The 23,037-nt window shown below is 44.3% G+C and overlaps 1 protein-coding gene across 3 annotated transcripts in view; it reads left to right on the top strand.

Moving 5' to 3' along the window:
- Nucleotides 1–23,037, top strand: part of LOC115136976 (limbic system-associated membrane protein-like) — a 454,780-nt gene that overhangs the window by 376,060 nt on the left and 55,683 nt on the right. The window contains exon 1 of one of the 3 annotated variants that reach the window (XM_029672931.2): nucleotides 11,221–11,312. The exons of the other annotated variants lie outside the window; for them this stretch is intronic. Coding sequence (XP_029528791.1) covers nucleotides 11,308–11,312 — 5 coding nt within the window. The 5' untranslated portion in view covers nucleotides 11,221–11,307. Of the gene's footprint in view, nucleotides 1–11,220; nucleotides 11,313–23,037 lie in introns of those variants that run through there. 3 annotated transcript variants of the gene reach the window in all.

Genomic DNA, 23,037 nt, shown 5'->3' with positions numbered 1-23,037 from the left:
CAGCCCTGGGTAATTATCTGAAGTCTTTCTGCCCGGAGTAGCAGGGAATCACACTCTGGGAACTGCTAGTACTCTGTGGTAATGTTTCCACACACACACACACACACATAGGTACACACACACACCACTGATACTCTCCCCACGTCCACACTTCCACTCAGTGTTGACTGTTACTGTGAGATTGATGTGCGGTGCCCGTGAACAGGGCCGGTCAGTCCGTAACTGTACAGAGTAGCAAAGAAACACATAACAGAGAACTCTAATAGAGAGGGGCAGTTTGGATCGGGGGCGCAACTTTGGTTTTAGAAGTGAAGGGGGACTAACTTTAAAAAAAAAAAATGAAATAACATTTAAACGGTCCGATAAACAATCTGAATAGCTAGAACTAGAACTTCATCAAGAACTTCATCAAGAACTTCATCAAGAACTTCAAGGAGAGCGGTTCAATTGTTGTGAAGAATGCTTCAGGGCACCCAAGAATGTCCAGCAAGCGCCAGGACCGTCTCCTAAAGTTGATTCAGCTGTGGGATCGGGGCACCACCAGTACAGTGCCTGCTCAGGAATGGCAGCAGGCAGGTGTGAGTGCATCTGCACACACAGTGAGGCAAAGACATTTGGAGGATGGCCTGGTGTCAAGAAGGGCAGCAAAGAAGCCACTTCTCTCCAGGAAAAACATCAGGGACAGACTTATATTCTGCAAAAGGTACAGGGCTTGGACTGCTGAGGACTGGGGTAAAGTCATTTTCTCTGATGAATTCGCTTTCCGATTGTTTGGGGCATCCGTGAAAAAAGCTTGTCCGGAGAAGACAAGGTGAGCGCTACCATCAGTTCTGTGTCATGCCAACAGTAAAGCGTCCTGAGACCATTCATGTGTGGGGTTGCTTCTCAGCCAAGGGAGTGGGCTCACTCACAATCTTTCCTAAGTACACAGCCATGAATAAAGAATGGTACCAACACATCCTCCACGAGCAACTTCTCCCAACCATCCAGGAACAGTTTGGTGACGAACAATGCCTTTTCCAGCATGATGGAGCTCCTTGCCATAAGGCAAAACTGATAACTAAGTTGCTCGGGGAACAAAACATAGATATTTCAGGTCCATGGCCAGGAAATTCCCCAGACCTTAATCCCATTGAGAATTTGTGGTTAATCCTCAAGAGGCGGGTGGACAAACAAAAACCCACAAATTCTGACAAACTCCAAGCATTGATTATGCATGAATGGGCTGCCATCAGTCGGGATGTGGCCCAGAAGTAAATTGACAGCATGCCAGAGCGGATTGCAGAGGTCTTGAAATAGAAGGGTCGACACTGCAAATATTGACTCTTTGCATCAACTTCATGTAATTGTCAATGAAAGCCTTTGACACTTATGAAATGCTTGTAATTATACTTCAGTATTCCATAGTAACATCTGACAAAAATATCTAAAGGCACCGAAGCAGCAAACTTTGTGGAAATTAATATTTGTGTCATTCTCAAAACTTTTGGCCACGACTGTATGATCTACTTTACTATAGCCGTGTGATGTTGAAGCATTTCAACACAGCTAAGATCTTACAATACTGTACCTAATGACATTGTATGATTTACATTTACCGTCTCAAACCATGAAATTAGTTTGAATAGAAATGTGTTATTTGTTAGTGAAGGGAGGAGTGGCATGATGTTGTTTCTGAAGATTTGAAGGATATGGATGGAGAGTTTGCTGCTGGGCATGTTTAACATTCTCGCTGTATTTTTGCCTCCGGAGAGGTGCATTTCAGTAGAATGGGTCATTTTACATCCTGATGCAGTGAGTAGGCTAGTCTGTAGTCTGCTGAAATGAGCCCATGTCATCCTTTTCTCTCACATTAAATTCACGAAAGCAAAAATTACTTAGCTAGCTGTGACTGAAAGCAGAGTAAATTTGTACCATCAGAAAAAAAGTGAAAAAAGCTGATGTTAGCGGGAGGGAGGTTTTAATATCAATGCTTGCCAATTTGATTGCAGAACTCAATCAATCAGCCCAGTTTTATTATGTATATCACAGTCTGTCACAGAGCACTTTGCAAGTTGTATTAGATTGTAGTGAGAGGGTGGAAGCAAAGCATTCATTATGGACCATGGTGCCGGAACTTGGGAGAGAAATGGAAAGCTATTCAATTGGAGTTAATTAAAGCCATTTTAGTAATTTGCAGTTGTGGGTGGATAAGTGCAAACCTAAAAGTAGTTAATACTCCACGTAAACACACACACACACACACAATACACTTATTTCACAGCTGGATTCTGACCTGAGAACTTTGCGACAATTACAGTCCAAGACTCAAATAATAATTATATCCCTGCTGAATGTCATGCATTTAGCATATTTTGCGATACATTTGTCCTTCAATCATATGACCAGCACAATACAATGGTACACAATTGCTGAGCTGGATCAACCCAGGACAACCGAGCAGCTGTGTGTGCCCACACAGAAATCAATTTTCCAGCTATTAGGCTCCCACCCTGTCAGCTGCATTGTGTTGTTGATCATGAGGACCTGATGCACCTCCATTAATTAAAACTAACACACAATGCAAGATTCTACCCTCTGCATGCCCTTAAATGGCAGCTAATGACTTAGGGTATTTTCACATTTGGTCCCTTTCAGACAATGTGTGTGAACAGTGCAGTTCGCTGATTTTTTTTGTGCAATGTGAACACTCCATATCAAGAGTTGGTCTGAGTTCGGTTCGCTTGAATTCTGTGGTCCCGTTCCCCTTTTTAGGACAATATAAACGCAAAGCTCCTCAGGATCGCCTCTCATTATTCCCACACCTCACACTAGACTACTGCAACACTGTTTCCCCTGACATAACCCCTCACACTAGACTACTTCAACACTGTTTCCCCTGTCATAACCCCTCACACTAGACTACTACTACACTGTTTCCCCTGACATAACCCCTCACACTAGACTACTGCAACACTGTTTCCCCTGCCATAACCCCTCACACTAGACTACTACTACACTGTTTCCCCTGACATAACCCCTCACACTAGACTACTTCAACACTGTTTCCCCTGTCATAACCCCTCACACTAGACTACTACTACACTGTTTCCCCTGACATAACCCCTCACACTAGACTACTGCAACACTGTTTCCCCTGCCATAACCCCTCACACTAGACTACTACTACACTGTTTCCCCTGACATAACCCCTCACACTAGACTACTACAACACTGTTTCCCCTGCCATAACCCCTCACACTAAATCAAATCAAATCAAATTTATTTATATAGCCCTTCGTACATCAGCTGATATCTCAAAGTGCTGTACAGAAACCCAGCCTAAAACCCCAAACAGCAAACAATGCAGGTGTAAAAGCACGGTGGCTAGGAAAAACTCCCTAGAAAGGCCAAAACCTAGGAAGAAACCTAGAGAGGAACCAGGCTATGTGGGGTGGCCAGTCCTCTTCTGGCTGTGCCGGGTAGAGATTATAACAGAACATGACCAAGATGTTCAAATGTTCATAAATGACCAGCATGGTCGAATAATAATAAGGCAGAACAGTTGAAACTGGAGCAGCAGCACAGTCAGGTGGACTGGGGACAGCAAGGAGTCATCATTTCAGGTAGTCCTGGGGCACGGTCCTAGGGCTCAGGTCACTAGACTACTACAACACTGTTTCCCCTGCCATAACCCCTCACACTAGACTACTACTACACTGTTTCCCCTGCCATAACCCCTCACACTAGACTACTGCAACATTGTTTCCCCTGCCATAACCCCTCACACTAGACTACTACAACACTGTTTCCCCTGCCATAACCCCTCACACTAGACTACTGCAACATTGTTTCCCCTGCCATAACCCCTCACACTAGAATACTACAACACTGTTTCCCCTGACATAACCACTCACACTAGACTACTGCAACATTGTTTCCCCTGACATAACCCCTCACACTAGACTACTGCAACATTGTTTCCCCTGACATAACCCCTCACACTAGACTACTGTAACACTGTTTCCCCTGACATAACCCCTCACACTAGACTACTACAACACTGTTTCCCCTGACATAACCCCTCACACTAGACTACTGCAACATTGTTTCCCCTGCCGTAACCCCTCACACTAGACTACTGTTACATTGTTTCCCCTGACATAACCCCTCACACTAGACTACTGCAACACCTCCCTGCCATAACCCCTCACACTAGACTACTGCAACATTGTTTCCCCTGCCGTAACCCCTCACACTAGACTACTACAACACTGTTTCCCCTGACATAACCCCTCACACTAGACTACTACAACACTGTTTCCCCTGCCATAACCCCTCACACTAGACTACTGCAACACTGTTTCCCCTGCCATAACCCCTCACACTAGACTACTGCAACACTGTTTCCCCTGCCATAACCCCTCACACTAGACTACTGCAACATTGTTTCCCCTGCCGTAACCCCTCACACTAGACTACTGTTACACTGTTTCCCCTGACATAACCCCTCACACTAGACTACTGCAACACCTCCCTGCCATAACCCCTCACACTAGACTACTGCAACATTGTTTCCCCTGCCGTAACCCCTCACACTAGACTACTACAACACTGTTTCCCCTGACATAACCCCTCACACTAGACTACTACAACACTGTTTCCCCTGCCATAACCCCTCACACTAGACTACTGCAACACTGTTTCCCCTGCCATAACCCCTCACACTAGACTACTGCAACACTGTTTCCCCTGCCATAACCCCTCACACTAGACTACTACAACACTGTTTCCCCTGACATAACCCCTCACACTAGACTACTACAACACTGTTTCCCCTGCCATAACCCCTCACACTAGACTACTGCAACACTGTTTCCCCTGCCATAACCCCTCACACTAGACTACTGCAACACTGTTTCCCCTGCCATAACCCCTCACACTAGACTACTGCAACACTGTTTCCCCTGCCATAACCCCTCACACTAGACTACTGCAACACCCCCCTGCTATAACCCCTCACACTAGACTACTGCAACAATGTTTCCTCTGCCGTAACCCCTCACACTAGACTACTGCTACATTGTTTCCCCTGACATAACCCCTCACACTAGACTACTGCAACACCCCCCTGCTATAACCCCTCACACTAGACTACTGCAACACTGTTTCCCCTGCCATAACCCCTCACACTAGACTACTACAACACTGTTTCCCCTGACATAACCCCTCACACTAGACTACTGCAACACTGTTTCCCCTGACATAACCCCTCACACTAGACTACCGCAACACTGTTTCCCCAGACATAACCCCTCACACTAGACTACTACTACACTGTTTCCCCTGCCATAACCCCTCACACTAGACTACTGCAACACTGTTTCCCCTGCCATAACCCCTCACACTAGACTACTGCAACACTGTTTCCCCTGCCATAACCCCTCACACTAGACTACTACTACACTGTTTCCCCTGCCATAACCCCTCACACTAGACTACTACTACACTGTTTCCCCTGCCATAACCCCTCACACTAGACTACTGCAACACTGTTTCCCCTGCCATAACCCCTCACACTAGACTACTACTACACTGTTTCCCCTGCCATAACCCCTCACACTAGACTACTACTACACTGTTTCCCCTGCCATAACCCCTCACACTAGACTACTACTACACTGTTTCCCCTGCCATAACCCCTCACACTAGACTACTACTACACTGTTTCCCCTGCCATAACCCCTCACACTAGACTACTACTACACTGTTTCCCCTGCCATAACCCCTCACACTAGACTACTACTACACTGTTTCCCCTGCCATAACCCCTCACACTAGACTACTACTACACTGTTTCCCCTGCCATAACCCCTCACACTAGACTACTACTACACTGTTTCCCCTGCCATAACCCCTCACACTAGACTACTGCAACACTGTTTCCCCTGCCATAACCCCTCACACTAGACTACTACTACACTGTTTCCCCTGCCATAAACCCTCACATTGGTGCCACAAAAGAGAGAAGACAATGATGTGCAGGTTTGCGGAAAAAAAATGGTGCCGATTTTGGATATTGATTAGCGATTGTCAAGGACGCACAGAAATTCCAAAATGTGTGGTTTTTAGTTCAGATTATTTGTTTGCAATATGTGATCTATAGGCTAAGAGAGCTTCATAAGCTGTTTATTGATTGTGGGGTTTGAATAGTGTGAAAAAATACACTATATATACAAAGTATGTAGACACCCCTTCAAATGAGTGGATTTGGCTATTTCAGTCCATTGCTGACAAGTGCATAAAATTGAGCACACAGCCATGCATTCTCCATAGACAAACATTGGCAGTAGAATGGCCTTACTGAAGAGCTCAGTGCCTTTCAACGTGGCACTGTCATAGGATGCCACCTTTCCAACAAGTCAGTTCGTCAGATTTCTGCCCTGCTAGAGCTGCCCCAGTCAACCGTAAGTGTTGTTATTATGAAGTAGAAACGTCTAAGAGCAACAACGGCTCAGCTGCGAAGTGGTAGGCCATACAAGCTCACAGAACAGGACCACAAGTGCTGTCCTCGGTTGAAACACTCACTACCAAGATCCAAACTGCCTCTGGAAGCAATGTCTGTACAAGAACTGTTAGTCGGGAGCTTCACAAAATGGGTTTCCATGGCTGAGCAGCCTCACACAAGCCTAAGATCACCATGCGCAATGCCAAGCACCGGCTGGAGTGGTGTAAAGCTCGCCGCCATTGGACTCTGGAGCACTGAAGTGATGAATATCGCTTCACCATCTGGCAGTTCAATGGACGAATCTGGGTTTGGCGGATGCCAGGAGAATCCTACCTGCCCCAATGCATAGTGCCAACTGTAAAGTTTGGTGAAAGAGGAATAATGGTATGTGGCTGTTTTTAATTGTTTGGGCTATAGTACAGTCGGCCCCTTAGTTCCAGTAAAGGGAAATCTTAACACTACAGTATACAATGACATTCTAGACAATTCTGTGCTTCCAACTTTGTGGCAATAGTTTGGGGTAGGCCCATTCCTGTTTCAGCATGACAATGCCCCTGTGCACAAAGCGAGGTCCGTACAGAAATGGTTTGTTGAGATCGGCGTGGAAGAACTTGACTGGCCTGCACAGAGTTCTGACCTCAACTCCATCAAACACCTTTTCGATGAATTTGAATGCCGACAGGCGAGCCAGGCCTAATCGCCCAACATCACTAATGCTCTTGTGGCTGAATGGAAGAATGTTCCAACATCTAGTGGAAAGCTTTCCCAGAAGAGTGGAGGCTGTTATAGCATCAAAGGGGGGACCAACTCAATATTAATGCCCATGATTTTGGAATGAGATGTTCGACGAGCAGGTGTCCACATACTTTTGGTCATGTAGTGTATAGTTGTTAAGAATCACAAGGGGTACAACGTCTATTGTAGCTCTTAAAGGGGCAGTAGCCTAACTTAGGTGTACCATTTTCAATTGCAGCATTATTTGTTATGCAGTTATTCTATTGCAATTTCTCTGTTACCAATCAAATGTACATATTAATAGTATCTTCTGATTGCAATTATTAAGTCTCAGATCTGAACTACATGCAATCTATTAGCTTCCACAATGTAAGTAGGAATATTGAGCTGTATGACAACACATTCTTATTGAATGGCTTGTCCTACACCTTGTAAAAACCCAGAGTTCATGTTGGAAAATATATATATTTTAGGCAAGTCAGTTAAGAACAAATTCTTATTTTCAATGACGGCATAGGAACAGTGAGTTAACTGCCTTGTTCAGGGGCAGAACAACCGCTTTTTACCTTGTCAGCTGGGGGTTTCAATCTTGCAACCATTCAGTTACTAGTCCAACACTCTAACCACTAGTCTACCTGCCACCCCTCTTGGTTCCTTTCTAAACATAACAATGTGAATGCAAAGAGGACTCGGACCACAAAATAGTTGGAAGTGAACTGGCAAAAGAGTTTAGTCCTCATTCAAAGGCCAGGGCAGTGTGAATACAAAGACAACTGAATTATTTTGTTAGTTTTTTACCCCAGAGTTCACTTTAAAGAACTTGGCGGGCCACGGCCTGGCTTTGCATTGCTACCTCACTTTATTGGATCGAGCTGCTTCCTATTGTGTAGCAGCGGCTCCTCTTCCTCGCTATCATCATTTAGCCGCCGGCAATCTCATTAGCTTGAGTGTATCAATGGGTGTCCGTGACTGTGTCCTCAGGTGGCTGTTGTTTGGAGGCTGAGCGAGCTTGTTATTAAAGGGACATAATATTGAAAAATCATAGTTTCATATGCTGTCCCTCCCCCCCAGTGCTTGAATTGTGACGGTTAACATTGGTACAAAATACCAGCAACTCAAATGTTACATTTTTTGAGTACCACAACCTTTTTTGGCACTAAAATATGAAAGTTATGATTCCTCCATTTGGTACAGGCCACAGTGGAGAGTTTGACGTTCTTGTAGTTAGCATGTCGTCTGGAAACATTTCACTGTGGAGACCCACAGTAGTGTCAACATAGAGGGATCAGAGCCCCAACAGTGGATCTAAAGTGATCCGTCTTATCAGAAGGGGATGGGCAGCGACAGCCAGACAATTTTATTAGTCTCTCCCTCCACCGGTCTGCTTTGTGTAGACGGCAAACCACATCAACTGGCCTGTTGCCAGAGGTAACAAATAATTTTGTAACCAAAAGTAAAGTGAGGAAAAGATTGCCACCAAGGTTAAATAAAATTTTAAAAAATAAAACAATTGTGGGTAAGAGACGTTTACAACAAGCTGACAAATATCCTGTAGTTTGGTGGCTTTGTTCATTTTCGTGTTTCCTGTCTTGTGAATGCGGGGCCTGTTATTGGTGGGAGGGACGGCTGGCTGCCAAAGCCTGTCAGGACCCTGGCAGAGTGATATTTTAAATTCTTCACATTTTGGGAATTGAGCTCCTTTATCCGACATGTAATGGCCATTTGGTCACTTGACAGGCGTATGAGAGGGTAGAAGTTCACTCCAGCGCTTGATTCCCATATGCCCGCTATAAAAGTTCACGACACTTGCTTTGTGGCTAAAGGAATGATGTGGAAGCTGTTCGACTGCGAGAAATGAATTGTTTTGTCATTTTGAGGGTGGGTGACACGCGCCTGACAGAAGCTGCAATGCCAGCAGGCCCAGATAATTGAAACACTTGCCTGCATTGGAGGAATGCGAGGGCCCTTGCAGTTTGTCTGTGTGGCATATGTTTATACAGTTTTGATGTACATTTGTGATCTTCGCTGGGTACTGAATACAGCTTGTGATAATGAATACCAGCTTATAATGAGACCATTCCACATCTTGTCAGGCATTTCCCTGCTGTGGTATAATGTATCTCATTGATTGCAGGAGGTTGCTTCAGATCAGACTCGGTAATAGGCAGCTGTCTGGAACCCAAAGACAAAAATGGACCGTTAGATTGTCGGGGGAACACTTTATGACATTGACCATCAACATGTATCTGTTGACCAAATAAGTCAAGTTTGTCCTCTACTTTCACAGTTATTTGTACTAGAGCAAGCAATGTCAAGGAGAATACTCATTTGTCATGACCACATACTTTTACCACAGCTGCTATTACTTTAACCTTTACCTCAGGGGTTGTCCCACGTTTTGCTGAGTGTCTAGCTAACATAATTATTCGGCAACGCTGCAGGGTCTACATGAGCTCATTTGATTGCTCTTTTACTGCTTTGGTGCCACAAGTCATCCCCATCACTTCCAAGCCATCTGTAACAGGGGGCTTTTAAAACGTCTATTTGCTATCTCTCAGACAGAGGAAAAAGGAGTAGCCGAGCAGCTAATGAAGCAGTAATTATGTTCAATGTGCAAGTGGTATTAAACTCATACAGTATAAATGACTAGCATGTTCTTATCCATTTCATCCTCTGCCCTGAACAGCAAAACAGGGAGATAAAATGATCTAGCTGGATAGGTAGCATGTCAACAGTAAGGTGACCTGTGGAAATTGTGCGGTGTGTATCTTACATCTACACTTACAATGTAACAAGCTTCAGTCCATTCATATGGTAGCTATATATTTTTGTAGAGAGGGGCGTGGTGAGACAAGATCTGTAGCCTCTCAAAACTTCTGGTTTTCCCAGTAAATTATCAAACGGAGATGAAACATGCCACGAGAGCTTCCTGCCTTGGAAATGTGCTTCACACAGCGTTGAGTGGATTGCATGATATTGGAGATCCATTTTAAGTGTCAGCAACCTCCCACTCTCCATCTCTCTCTCTCACTATCTTTCGCGCCCTCACTGGCCTGGGAACTCCAGCTGATCTTTAAGTTGCTGTATGTGCTCAAAGAGAACTAGCAACCTGCTAAACTGTCAAGTGATTTGCCTTGGATGGCACGTCGCTCTCTCAGTGGGCTACCGCCATTTCCTCCAGGTCGTCTCCTGGGGACACCCTGCCCCTGCATGCACCTCTGCTAAAAGCTGCATGTGTGTGTGACTCTGCTGATTTGTGCTCAATCACTGCTTTTTATTTGTGTGCCTTGCTGAGTTATTGAAAGATTTTTATTGTGTGTGTGTGTGCGTGCACGTGCGTTTATATGTGCGTGAATGCATCAGTCCGTGCGCTTGCGCGTTTTCTTGCTTGCTTCATTGCAAGTGTGTGTGCATGTTTGCGGATCTACCCATTGCTATATGGCTACCTGCCCAAAATCTATTGCTGTTCTATTTCGGCTAGAGCGGGGACGACAGAGTTAAGTTATACCGTCTGTCAGTGAGTGTTTTGATGAATAATAGAAGTGTCTTAGTGCTGTGGTGAATGAGAAATGTGTTTGGGTCAGTGTTGCTTTGCTGAGGGTGAGGTGTGTTTGCTTGTCAGTAGCTGTACTGACGGCACTGTTTGTGCCAGTGCTATTCCGGCGCTAGTCTGAAGTTCTGGGGAGGCTGCTTTCAGCACAGACTCTCTGCTTTGAGACACATTGCCGCATATTCAGACATGTGTGTGTGTGTGTGTGTGTGTGTGTGTGTGTGTGTGTGTGTGTGTGTGTGTGTGTGTGTGTGTGTGTGTGTGTGTAGTGAGGGGTTAGGTGTGTGTTGGGGGAAGAGGTGTGAAATTGAACAGATGTTTCCCCTCCACCAGCTGACATCCTCTCCCATCCTCCCATTACATCATAATGCGTAGCTACTGCTGTGGTTTCATGGGCCAGCAACTGCAGGAAGGAAGTTATGGGAGTCTGTTGGAGTCCTGTGGGGCTCGCTCCTGGTGTTCTGGACTTCATTTATTTATGTAATTAAACCAGCAAAGCGTCGAGCGTTCCACAGAACCAAAGTCTCTCTGCGGTATGAGGTAGGATCTCATTTCGATGAAAGAAGAGAGAGTGCTACTGCACTGCATTTTTGTTTTCATTAATGTCAGTTTGGAAAATCATCAAAGGTGATTTTCTTCTTGCTCTCTTCTTCCCAGCTCTTTTTCATCCCACCCCAAATGCCTTTCTCTCCAGCATGTCACCTGTGTGCTTTTGTTTGTTATTCAGGACTTCCAGGGAAACTCTACTTTCAAAGCTGAGGTTTAGACACTTTTGTTTTGTCTCTCACTGTCAGCCTGCTAAGGATAGTTCACTCATTTGAATCCTCGTGAATAGATACCAAAGTCACATTCTTCTCGCTCTTATTGCTTCTGTAGCTCATATGAAAGGGTGCCTGTGACCACCTGCCATCCTCTCAACTGTCAATAAAGGAAGAGGAACACTCAAATCCCTAATGAGATTAGAATGGGCAGATGCCAGCCCTAGGAAACTGGGCTGGATTGATATGGACGAGCTACAGAGACAAGCACTTTGTTGCCCGTCCTCTGTGGTTGTCGATGTGACCATGACCAGAGTACGATACTGCACTGTAAACAGAGAGCCATACCAGAACACAGCCGAACCACACAGTGATTATAATATTTAATAGTGTTCAACAGGAAAGCCGTCCAGTGTACGTTACGCAGGGGGGGGGGGGGGGGGGGTTGATGTGCAAACATGTTTTGAATGTGCCTGTCTCTCTCATTGTGAAGCTGAGCAGCTCCCCACACAGGGGTGCCTTGTCTGGCCTCACAACGCCCAGTGCACTGGAGCTAATTCAACATTTAACTGACTGCTGTTTTCCCCCCTTATCACTGGGAGGAGGCCGCTCATTGCCAACACGAAAGATTATCAAGACGTGTTCTTTCTCCTTGCATTTGGCGAGCGGCGGGCTGCCATACCCAAAGCAGAGGATGCTAATGCTAATTGTGAGTCATCTGCAGTTCTCATTTGCACCAGCCCCGAGGACATGTGAGAGATTGGCCCTGGAAAAGCGTCTCCCATTGTCATCCCTGCGCAGAGTGATAACACTTCAGCCCCATTTCTCACCCGCCTCTTTTCACTGGCAAACATGAAGTTGTTTTACCTGCAGCGTCGTTTTCTTCTCGGCAGTGGAAGAGAAATGATACACAGCCCGCGACAAAATGAAAGGCATCTCTCACGCCCCGTGACTGACAGCAACAAATCCATTTAAATGCATTGAAGGTATGCACAGCGATTGTGGTCGCTTCGGATCCATTGGTTTCTTTCTCCACGTAGGAGTTACCGCGTCGGATACACAAAGAGAGCCAGTGTTTTGAACCAACAGGATTTCATGCTTGGAAGCTGGTCGCCTTCTCTGTTAAATGCTTTAATCTGTGCAAAATAACAAAATCAAATCCCGCTGTCTTCCTGCATTGTTTGCTTTAAAAGTGGCAGCAAACAACAACCTGATGCAGTTCAAGTACAGTCTGGCCAGGAGGATGTGGGAGGGGGGGGGTCAAATTCAGAAAAAGCTTCTGAGTTATTCATGTTGTTGTCTGAGTGGGTGGGCTTCTTCTATTTTAACAGTGGCTTCCCCTTAAGTCAAATCTAATGTGGATTTTGGATGGCCCGTGGTGAGGGAAGACATAGATAGCACTGCTGTGTTTTCAGAGTCCAGAGGGTACATCTGTACGATAATAACAACCATGAGGAGGGAGAGGAAGGGATTCAGTCACCACGTTAAATCGCTCTGGATAAGAGCGTCTGGCAAATTACTCAAATGGAAATGGAAGGATGAGTCAAGAAGACAAGATGGCTTTATCAAGCCAACAGAGAACATTGAGCTTTATCGTGAGACATCTGGGGCTGTTAAAGAATGTAACGTACATACATTAAGTAAATTAACTTTGAGGCCAGTCTGGGCTATGAACAATGTGTTAACAATCCTAGTTATAGCAAGTGTTTGGATGGTAGCTTCTCAGTGATAATGAATATTAGATGTGCCCATCTTCGCCAGTCGTGTTTTCAGTCAATCGTCCAGCCTGTACTGTAGGTGATTGTACTTCTACTTTGTGATTGGCTCAGAGCATTTAACTTGATTAATCAACACTTTAGCCTAAACTCAGTGGCAGTGGTGATGAAAATACTGTAACCTTTAGAAGGTTCCTAAGCACCCAGACTCAGAAGCACCTAGCAATCCACATGGTAGTGGCAATACAGTATTACCAGATTGAGACACGCATACCAGAATAGACCAGAATAATTTGCTATATTGGTCTGTAATTACATTTGAAGTGTAATAATTTCATATTAGTCATAGCTCATACATGTAGTATGAGAAGTAGAGGAATGAGCTGTTTTATATCAGCTCTAAAAACTGTGGTTGCTAGTTGTGAATGAGGGAGTCTTGTAAGAGGTTTTAGGAAAGTGGGTGAGGATGTGAAGTCCATCAAAACCTTACCCATAATGCAAAGAGAAGTACACTGAAGTCTTTCTCAGACTGTAACTGAAGCGGCTAAATATAACTGTCAACGCCGTGTGTATAGGTGGCAGGGAAGTCAGGCGCAGGAGAGTCAAAATAGAGTGTAAACGGAGTCTTTTAATAAATGTCCACGGAACATGCTCCATAACACTAAAAAGTATAGACATGAAAAAACATGGGTACGAGGACCCGTCGCGCACCAATACAACAAATAAACAACACTGACAATAAAACAATCTCTGACAAAGACATGAGGGGAAACAGAGGGTTAAATACACCACAGGTAATGAATGGGATTGAAAACAGGTGTGTGGGAAGACAAGACAAAACCAATGGAAAATGAAAAATGGATCAATGATGGCTAGAAGACCAGTGACGTCGAACGCCGAGCACTGCCCGAACAAGGAGAAGCAACGACTTCGGCAGAAGTCGTGACAATAACACAATTACAGTTAGACATTTTAGTTCTACTTGTTGGAAAAACACTAAATAAGCAAGTATAGGGCAACCATCACATTTGTATGTAAATAATTCTCCCTCTGTCTTTGTCACGAGATTAGTGACAACCCCATAGCTCTGGGAAGATTCTATGAAGTGTCCTTGGGCACGCCTGGGGCCCTTTCATTCATTCTGGAGACCTACACCACTTAATTCCTCTCGTACATGCTGAATGACATCAGTGTAAACATGCTTGCTTCTCCTCCCGCATCTTGCAAGGCAAAGGGATGTCTTTTGAACTCAGAGATGCTGAGATGAGCCTCAACGTGATAAAAACCTGATGAGTTTTGCCATTTGATTTGTGGCCAAGGAATATGGCATGCAAATCCTTGTGAATGACATCATGGCACTGTAGAACATTCATATTATCACCTTAATTGGGAGTTTTCACAAAATGTTCTAAGATAATTAGATTGTAAATGTAATGTTATTGACAAAGCCACACCTATTTCTTGTATTTCCTTTCCTCACTAAAATATCTTGTTTCGCAAACTTACACCAACTCATCGCTTGCTGAATTATCATTTTCCAAGCCATTCCCTAGGGCCACAAAAAGGGTGGCAGGTGGTTAGACTGTTGGGCCAATATCCGAAAGGTCGCTGATTGGAATACCTGAGCCGACAAGGTGGAAAATCTGCCGGTGTGCCCTTGAGCAAGGCACTGAATCCTAATTTGCTCTGGAGGCACTGTACTACTATGGAGGCGCTGTACTACTATGGAGGTGCAGTACTACTATGGAGGTGCAGTACTACTATGGAGGTGCTGTACTACTATGGAGGCGCTGTACTACTATGGAGGTGCTGTACTACTATGGAGGCGCTGTACTACTATGGAGGCGCAGTACTACTATGGAGGCGCAGTACTACTATGGAGGCGCAGTACTACTATGGAGGTGCTGTACTACTATGGAGGCGCTGTACTACTATGGAGGCGCTGTACTACTATGGAGGCGCTGTACTACTATGGAGGTGCTGTACTACTATGGAGGCGCTGTACTACTATGGAGGCGCTGTACTACTATGGGGGTGCTGTACTACTATGGAGGCGCTGTACTACTATGGAGGCGCTGTACTACTATGGAGGCGCTGTACTACTATGGAGGCGCTGTATGGAGGCGCTGTACTACTATGGAGGCGCTGTACTACTATGGAGGCGCTGTACTACTATGGAGGTGCTGTACTACTATGGAGGTGCTGTACTACTATGGAGGTGCTGTACTACTATGGAGGCGCTGTACTACTATGGAGGTGCTGTACTACTATGGAGGTGCTGTACTACTATGGAGGCGCTGTACTACTATGGAGGTGCTGTACTACTATGGCTGACCCTGTAAAACAACACAATTTGTTGCACCTATCCGGTGTATGTGACAATACAACATATTTATCTATTTACATTTTTGGGGTGTATCTCCCTCAGGCTTTCCACCTGGCAAACGGTCTCCACGATGGCTTTATCAAACATGGCTACGCCGCTGGATGCTTCATTAGCCTGTGGCCTAAATGCTGAAGCCATCCAGCTGCCACCACGATCCAGGCTAGTAGGCTGGGTAATCAGCTCTGGACGCTCTGCCTCGCCTTAGAGGACGCAGCCACTCGCTGCCTGGCGCCTCATACACAACAGTCTCCCATTAATAATGTAGCAAGAGAGAAGGGCTGACAGAAACCTTTGCAGCCTCTCAAACTAGTTCAAACGCAAGCGCCGGCAACACGGGGAATAGGTGCCGGTGTCAGTCACCTCAGAGAAGGCTCACTGGGATAATTGCTAGCCTCTCCTCCTCTCTCCTGGTAGAAAACATTGCTATTTGTAATTACTTTGGAAACAAGTAAAGTTAAAGGGGGGGGGGCGAGGCCCCCCTGGAGGATTAGGTGTCGCGTTGATGATAAGTCCAATTCCCACTGTTCTTAGTGAGAAGATTGGGCTGATCAGCCCAGTGCCTGAGATCCCTGCTACTGACTTCAATGCACCTTGCCAGGGGTCTCCATTCAAAGCCCCGGCACCGAAACGCAAACTGACATCTAAAGTAACCCTTCATTGATTTAGGCACAGCACCTCGAAAATAATGGATTCTTATATCTCTTAGATACTGATCGGCGAGTGGCAACTTTGGGCTGTATTGATGTTGGAAATGGGGCTATATTTATTCATAGTTTTCTTATCACCCAAAGTGAATGGGGGAACAAGGCAGAGGTACAGAGGTACTTACCAGTGGCAGTTTAAGGATGAGAATCTAGGCTCATAGACATGCTGCTTTGAAATGTAGTCAGCAGCAATGAAGAGATCTAATATTCCAGCCAGGACTGAACTGATCCCAGGACTGCTGACCGTAGCTGCCAGAGGAGTCAACAGGGGGCGGGTTCCAAATGAGAGGTGATTTGTCATATTTAGATCATTGTTACTCTCCACCCCACCACACAGCCTCCAGGTTCTCAGCTGCACCTGGAATATGAATCATTATGGCCCACTGGTTGTTAACATTTTGGGAGATCCGTTCAACATGACTGTTTGCATATTTCTCAGAAGTCGGGCATTTTCCATAGGAGATCCAGAATCATTTTCAAAATTCAATTTTGACCATAAGGGGGTTAACATAATATCAGAATTCTTAAACACGGTATCGCCCATTAATTTTGGCAGGGAGTTATGTCCGTTTTGCTGTGTGGACAGTGTGCCAGCTAGTATTGTCCATTCTTAATATTAGATTCATCAAACTCTGCTTATCTCGCTCTGAAAAAGTAGAGAGAACAAAAGAGTTAGAAGTCACCGGTTCTAGGAGTTTCTAAAAGAACAATGTTTTAACCTGTGAAGTCCTTGTCTCTCTGCCACAGTTTCCCCTCCTGTTGACACATAAAGCACGGTACTGTCATGGTGATTAACGGCTCTCTTTGCACTGGACTCGGCGGTAGAAGTGTTTTAAATTGCGCTCCCGAATCCATCATAGAGCTGTTTGAGAGTTCTCTGAACCCCAAGTTCACCTTCAAACTACTGTCCCTCACATCACCCTCCCACACTGTCCCTCAAAGGATCAGAACACACCCCCACAGCTGCTCCTGTACACACTGAAACCAACAGCACACACACACGCTTGCTCTCACACACACACACACACGAACGAAGGAAAGCACGCACGCGCACACACACACCATCAGAACGGTCACAGGTCCTACACACACAGTCCCTCTCATCACCAACCCATGTCATGACTATTACACAGTAATTTTTCGATCCCACTCTCACGTCTCCCCCACACACACACACACACACACACACACACACACACACACACACCAGCTCTCTAATACAATGTCTCTCAAATTACACAGGCTACACAAAGAACTGCCACTTACATGATTCACCAGACATGTGTGATTTCAGGACTTTATATTGTATCTGTGCTGAGATATATTTTTCTGTCTACCACTCATGATTGAAAAAAGTGAAATTAAGCAGAATCTTTGTGGTCAAACCTCAGGGGTATTGCAAACCAAAATAGCTAGATAAAATAAAATATCACATTGTCTACGGGGAGGGAAATTATAGATTGGTTCCATTGGCATCAAAACTGTGAAATAAAACACATGGAATCATGTAGTTACCAAAAAAGTGTTAAACAATTCAAAATAGATTTGAGATTGCCCCCCTTTGCCTTTTTTTATTTTACCTTTATTTAACTAGGCAAGTCAGTTAAGAACAAATTCTTATTTTCAATGACGGCCTAGGAACAGTGGGTTAACTGCCTGTTCAGGGGCAGAACGACAGATTTGTACCTTGTCAGCTCGGGGGTTTGAACTTGCAACCTTCCGGTTACTAGTCCAACGCTCTAACCACTAGTGCCTTGATGACAGCTTTGCACACTCTTGGTATTCTCTCAACCAGCTTTATGAGGAATGCTTTTCCAATAGTCTTGAAGGAGTTCCCACATATGCTGAGCACTTGTTGGCTGCTTTTCCTTCACTCTACGGTCCAACTCATCCCAAACCATCTCAATTGGGTTGAGGTCGGATGATTGTGGAGGCCAGGTCATCTGATGCAGCATCCATCACTCTCCTTCTTGGTCAAATAGCCCTTACACATCCTGGAGGTGTGTGCTGGGTCATTGTCCTGTTGAGAAACAAATGATAGTCCCACTAAGCACAAACCAGATGGGATGGTGTATCGCTTCAGAATGCTGTGGTAGCTATAATGGTTAAGTGTGCCTTGAATTCTAAATAAATCAGTCAGTGTCACCAGCAAAGCACCATCACACCTCCTCCTCCATGCAGAGATCATACATTCACCTACTCTGCGTCTCACAAAGACACAGCGGTTGGAACCAAAACATCTCTAATTTGGATTCATCAGACCAAAGGACAGATTTTCACCGGTCTAATGTCCATTGCTCATGTTGCTTAGCCCAAGCAAGTCTCTTATTATTTGTGTCCTTTAGTAGTGGTTTCTTTGCAGTAATGAAGGCCTGATTCATGCAGTCTCTGAACAGTTGATGTTGAAATGTGTCTGTTACTTGAACTCTGTGAAGTATTTATTTGTGCTGCAATTTCTGAGGCTGATAACTCTAATGAACGTATCCTCTGCAGCAGAGGTAACTCTGGGTCATCCTTTCCTGTGGCGATCTTCATGAGAGCCATTTTCCTCATAGCGCTTGATGGGTTTTGCGACAGCACTTGAAGAAACTTCCAAAGTTCTTGACATTTTCCGCATGGACTGACATTCATGTCTTAAAGTAATGATGGTCTGTCGTTTCTCTTTGCTTATTTGAGCTGTTCTTGCCATAATATGGACTTGTTTTTTTACCAAATAGGGCTATCTTCTGTGTACCACCCCTACCACACAACTGATTGACTCAAATGCATTACAGTTTTTTTACAATCACTTTGGCACTAATTTCAGAACATAGTGGTCATTTTTCAAAACTCTAGACACAAATACAGGCTGTCCAATGTTCAAAACATTGCATTATGAATTCATATCTTTAAAGAAACCTTGGTTTGGTTTGGTTCAAATAACTCATTTATCATGAAATAGCATAGGAACATTCATTTAGATCACCCACACACAAGATACTGATAGTTTCACTGTGTGGTTGTTCGTACAATCATTAAATATTGTAGTACAAAATATGTGATACATGTTTCAATATGCTACTACATGTAAATACATCACTGTAAAAGGACTAGTAGAGAGAATATTACAGACACTGGAATCATTGAACAAAATCTGAAATGTATTGATAAAATATAATAAAATCACTCATAGGTTTCTTGGAATCAAATCATAAATAAGCTACCAAAAAAGAAAAAAACGACAGTAAAACATCCACTGCAGTGTTCCTCACCTGGCTTACTTGTAAAAAGCCTAACAAAGGGTTGATTACTGTACTTCTATATTTCCCTCAACCCTGTCTTGTGGATTTGGCCATAGGTTCTCATCCACATCACAATGGATGTTATCATTAGCATAACATCTTGGGAAGAATCTTCGGGAATGGCGAATCCAGGCCTGACACTAGTCTTCCTTGATGTCATTGCATGCGTCATCCATGGCCTGGAGAAGGGTGGCTTGTTCATGAGGGTGCCTATCATATACTTTCCACCTCCATGTGGAGAAAAATTCCTCAATCGGGTTAAGGACAGGAGAGTATGGGGGTATGTACAGGGTGGTAAACTGTGGTTGGGCCTAAAACCATGCTTGCACCATTTGAGCATGGTGGAACCTGACATTATCCCACACAATGACATAGGTCATGCCATCAGCTCTACAGACCTGATTTAGCTCATCAAGAAAAGTTACATTCAAACAGCGAATCATGTGGCTGCCTGCAACTCAATATATAGAGTATATAAAGTAGAGAGCTTTAGATGTTGTTCGACCAAACATCAGAACAGGCAAGATGAGTAATCTAAGCAACTTTGACCGTGGTATGATTGTTGATGCCACACATGGTGATTCCAGCATCTCAGAAACAGCTGCCCCTCCTGGGATTTGAACGCACTACAATTCAGTGAGCGGCATTTTCTTTTTTTCTTTAAAAAATTTTTTTACCCCTTTTTCTCCCCAATTTCATGGTATCCAATTGTTGTAGTAGCTACTATCTTGTCTCATCGCTACAACTCCCGTACGGGCTCGGGAGAGACGAATGTTGAAAGTCATGCGTCCTCCGATACACAACCCAACCAAGCCGCACTGCTTCTTAACACAGTGCGCATCCAACCCGGAAGCCAGCCGCACCAATGCGCCGGAGGAAACACCGTGCACCTGGCCACCTTGGCTAGCGCACACTGCGCCCAGCCCGCCACAGGAGTCGCTGGTGCGCGATGAGACAAGGACACCCCTACCGACCAAGCCCTCCCTAACCCGGGCGATGCTAGGCCAATTGTGCGTCGCCCCACGGACCTCCCGGTCGCGGCCGGTTACGACAGAGCCTGGGCGCGAACCCAGGGACTCTGATGGCACAGCTGGTGCTGCAGTACAGCAGAACCACTGCGCCACCCGGGAGGCCAGTGAGCGGCATTTCTGTGGGCAAAAACACCTTGTTAATGAGAGAGGTCAGAGGAGAATGTCCAGACTCATTCAAGCTAACAGAAAGGCCACAAATGCTCAAATAACAGCTGTTTAAAACAGTGGTGTGCAGAAGGGCATCTCTTACTGGAACGTACAACACCATGAATAATTCAGGCTGTTGTGGAGGCAAAAGGGGGTACTCGGTAGGTGTACCTAATAAAGTGGCCAGTGAGTGTACAATAATGTCAAATCTGAAAACATGGTCTGGAAAAGTGGTACATGGGACCATGGAAACAGTGTCTGATAAAGAATGATGATGAAATATTACATGAAATATAATATATTCCAATTGGTTCATGTTCCACAGTAATTGGTGTCAGTGGATCTCGTTATCCTGAAACTTTCATGATCTAAACATGGAATATTGTTTGTCAGTTTCCATAAAACTATGCATTAAGAGTAATGCAACAGTACCTTATCCTTTTGAGCAGTTGTATCAATTGATAGTTAGATCATTGTAATGAAATGAATAGACAGTCATCTCAGATGTAATGTGTGAATTGCATTTTGAAATGGTAATACTTTGATGTTAAGTTCTGTTATTTTGAACAGGTGATTTTAGTTCAATGAACTGATATTAGCTTTATGTGTATTGTATCCAAGCAATTGGAAAAATTTGCATTTTGATCATCGGTTGTGAGTTTTGTGTCTAGAGTTTTGAAAAATGACATCAAGGTTCCGAAATTAGTGCCAAAGTGATTGTAATAAACTGTAAGAAGGAAAGAAATTCCAAAAATGTACTTTTAACAAGGCACACCTGCTAATTGAAATGCCTTCCAGGTGACTAGCTCATGAAGCTGGTTGTGAGAATGCCAAGAGTGTGCAAAGCTGTCCTCAAGGCAAAGGGTGGCTACTTTGAAGAATCTCAAATATAATATATGTTTAACACTTTCTTGGTTACTACATGATTCCATATGTGTTATTTCATAGTTTTGATATCTTCACTATTATTCTACAATGTAGAAAATACTAAAAATAAAGAATGAGTAGGTGTGTCCAAACTTACTGATTTACAAATGTTTCAGGGTTTTCACACTCTGCACTTTAGATACCTTTAAAAGGTGAGGACCTTAATGGGTTATGAAAGAAGAATTCACTACAAAACAGTTCTGGGATGGGAAAACATTGATGCTCAATATTTCAGAAGTGTGCTTTGCGCAGATAGGTCACGAGTGTAAACGAGGCCTACTTTTATCATAATAACAGACAATCCTTCAACTCATCAACCCAACACTGTCATATCTTGCAGATGTTGTCAATTCTTCATATTCTCAAACTGCATTTTCTGCTAACATGATTATTCCCCAATCTCAAATTCAGTGAAATTCCACTCTTGCGGGAGATCATGTGTATGCTATTATTAATATACATTGATTTTAAAAGTTGCTGTAAATGATCTTTCAGATATGGTTTAGACACATGTCTGATACAATCTGTTACTGTAGAAACAATCTCAACCTGTTCTGTATGTAAAAACAGTTACCCAAAACACCAGCGGCCTGTCTCAATTGATAACTGTGTTTGTTCCGGTCCTGGTTCACCTTGTTGTTAATTCATGTGGTGTAATGGTGTCTGCCAGAAACCTCTTGGTTGTGTCTGTAATGTATGGTCCATGTCTACACCCCTCCACTCCAGAGCCAGAGTTAGCGAGACAATAGTGGGCGAATCCTCATTCTTCCCCCTCCAAGTGCGTTTAGGTTTAAGGATTTTTTCCTGAGTGAACAAGGTTCTTATAAGAGGCGACAGGAGCATGTGGCCAGCGTAAAGCGATTACCAGTTTCCCCCGTCACTTTAAAGTGATATGCCGCATGTTCCACAGTCAATTCCCAGCTACCTGTGACAGCAAGAAATTGGCAACGCTGAGGCCCACAAAATGGGTTTTTCACTTGAAATGAGCGAGTGCTTCAACGCCAGCTGTCAACTGAAATAAAAATCAGCAACTTCAGAGTAATTTAAGTGGTTGCTCTCTCAGTAATCATCTGGGTGACTGGTAGGTTTGTCTTGAGGCAATCTGTTGTAGTGTGTTGGGTGGCATCTGTCCTGAGAAACTCACTTCCTCCTTGTCTAACTTGGAATATTTGCAGGAAGACAGATTTACACCCAGGAAAATTTTACTGCGAGCGTCGACACCTTTGTGATTAATTATCAGCCTGATAAAATTGCATTTATTCCGTTGTGTGTATTATTTTGTGGCAGCCATGCATTTCACGGCGTTATTAATATTC

This window comes from Oncorhynchus nerka, linkage group LG11 (genome assembly GCF_034236695.1).
Source record: "Oncorhynchus nerka isolate Pitt River linkage group LG11, Oner_Uvic_2.0, whole genome shotgun sequence".
NCBI lineage: Eukaryota > Metazoa > Chordata > Actinopteri > Salmoniformes > Salmonidae > Oncorhynchus > Oncorhynchus nerka.
The sequence above is the reverse complement of the archived record's forward strand: the minus strand, read 5'-3'. Positions and strand labels throughout refer to the sequence as shown.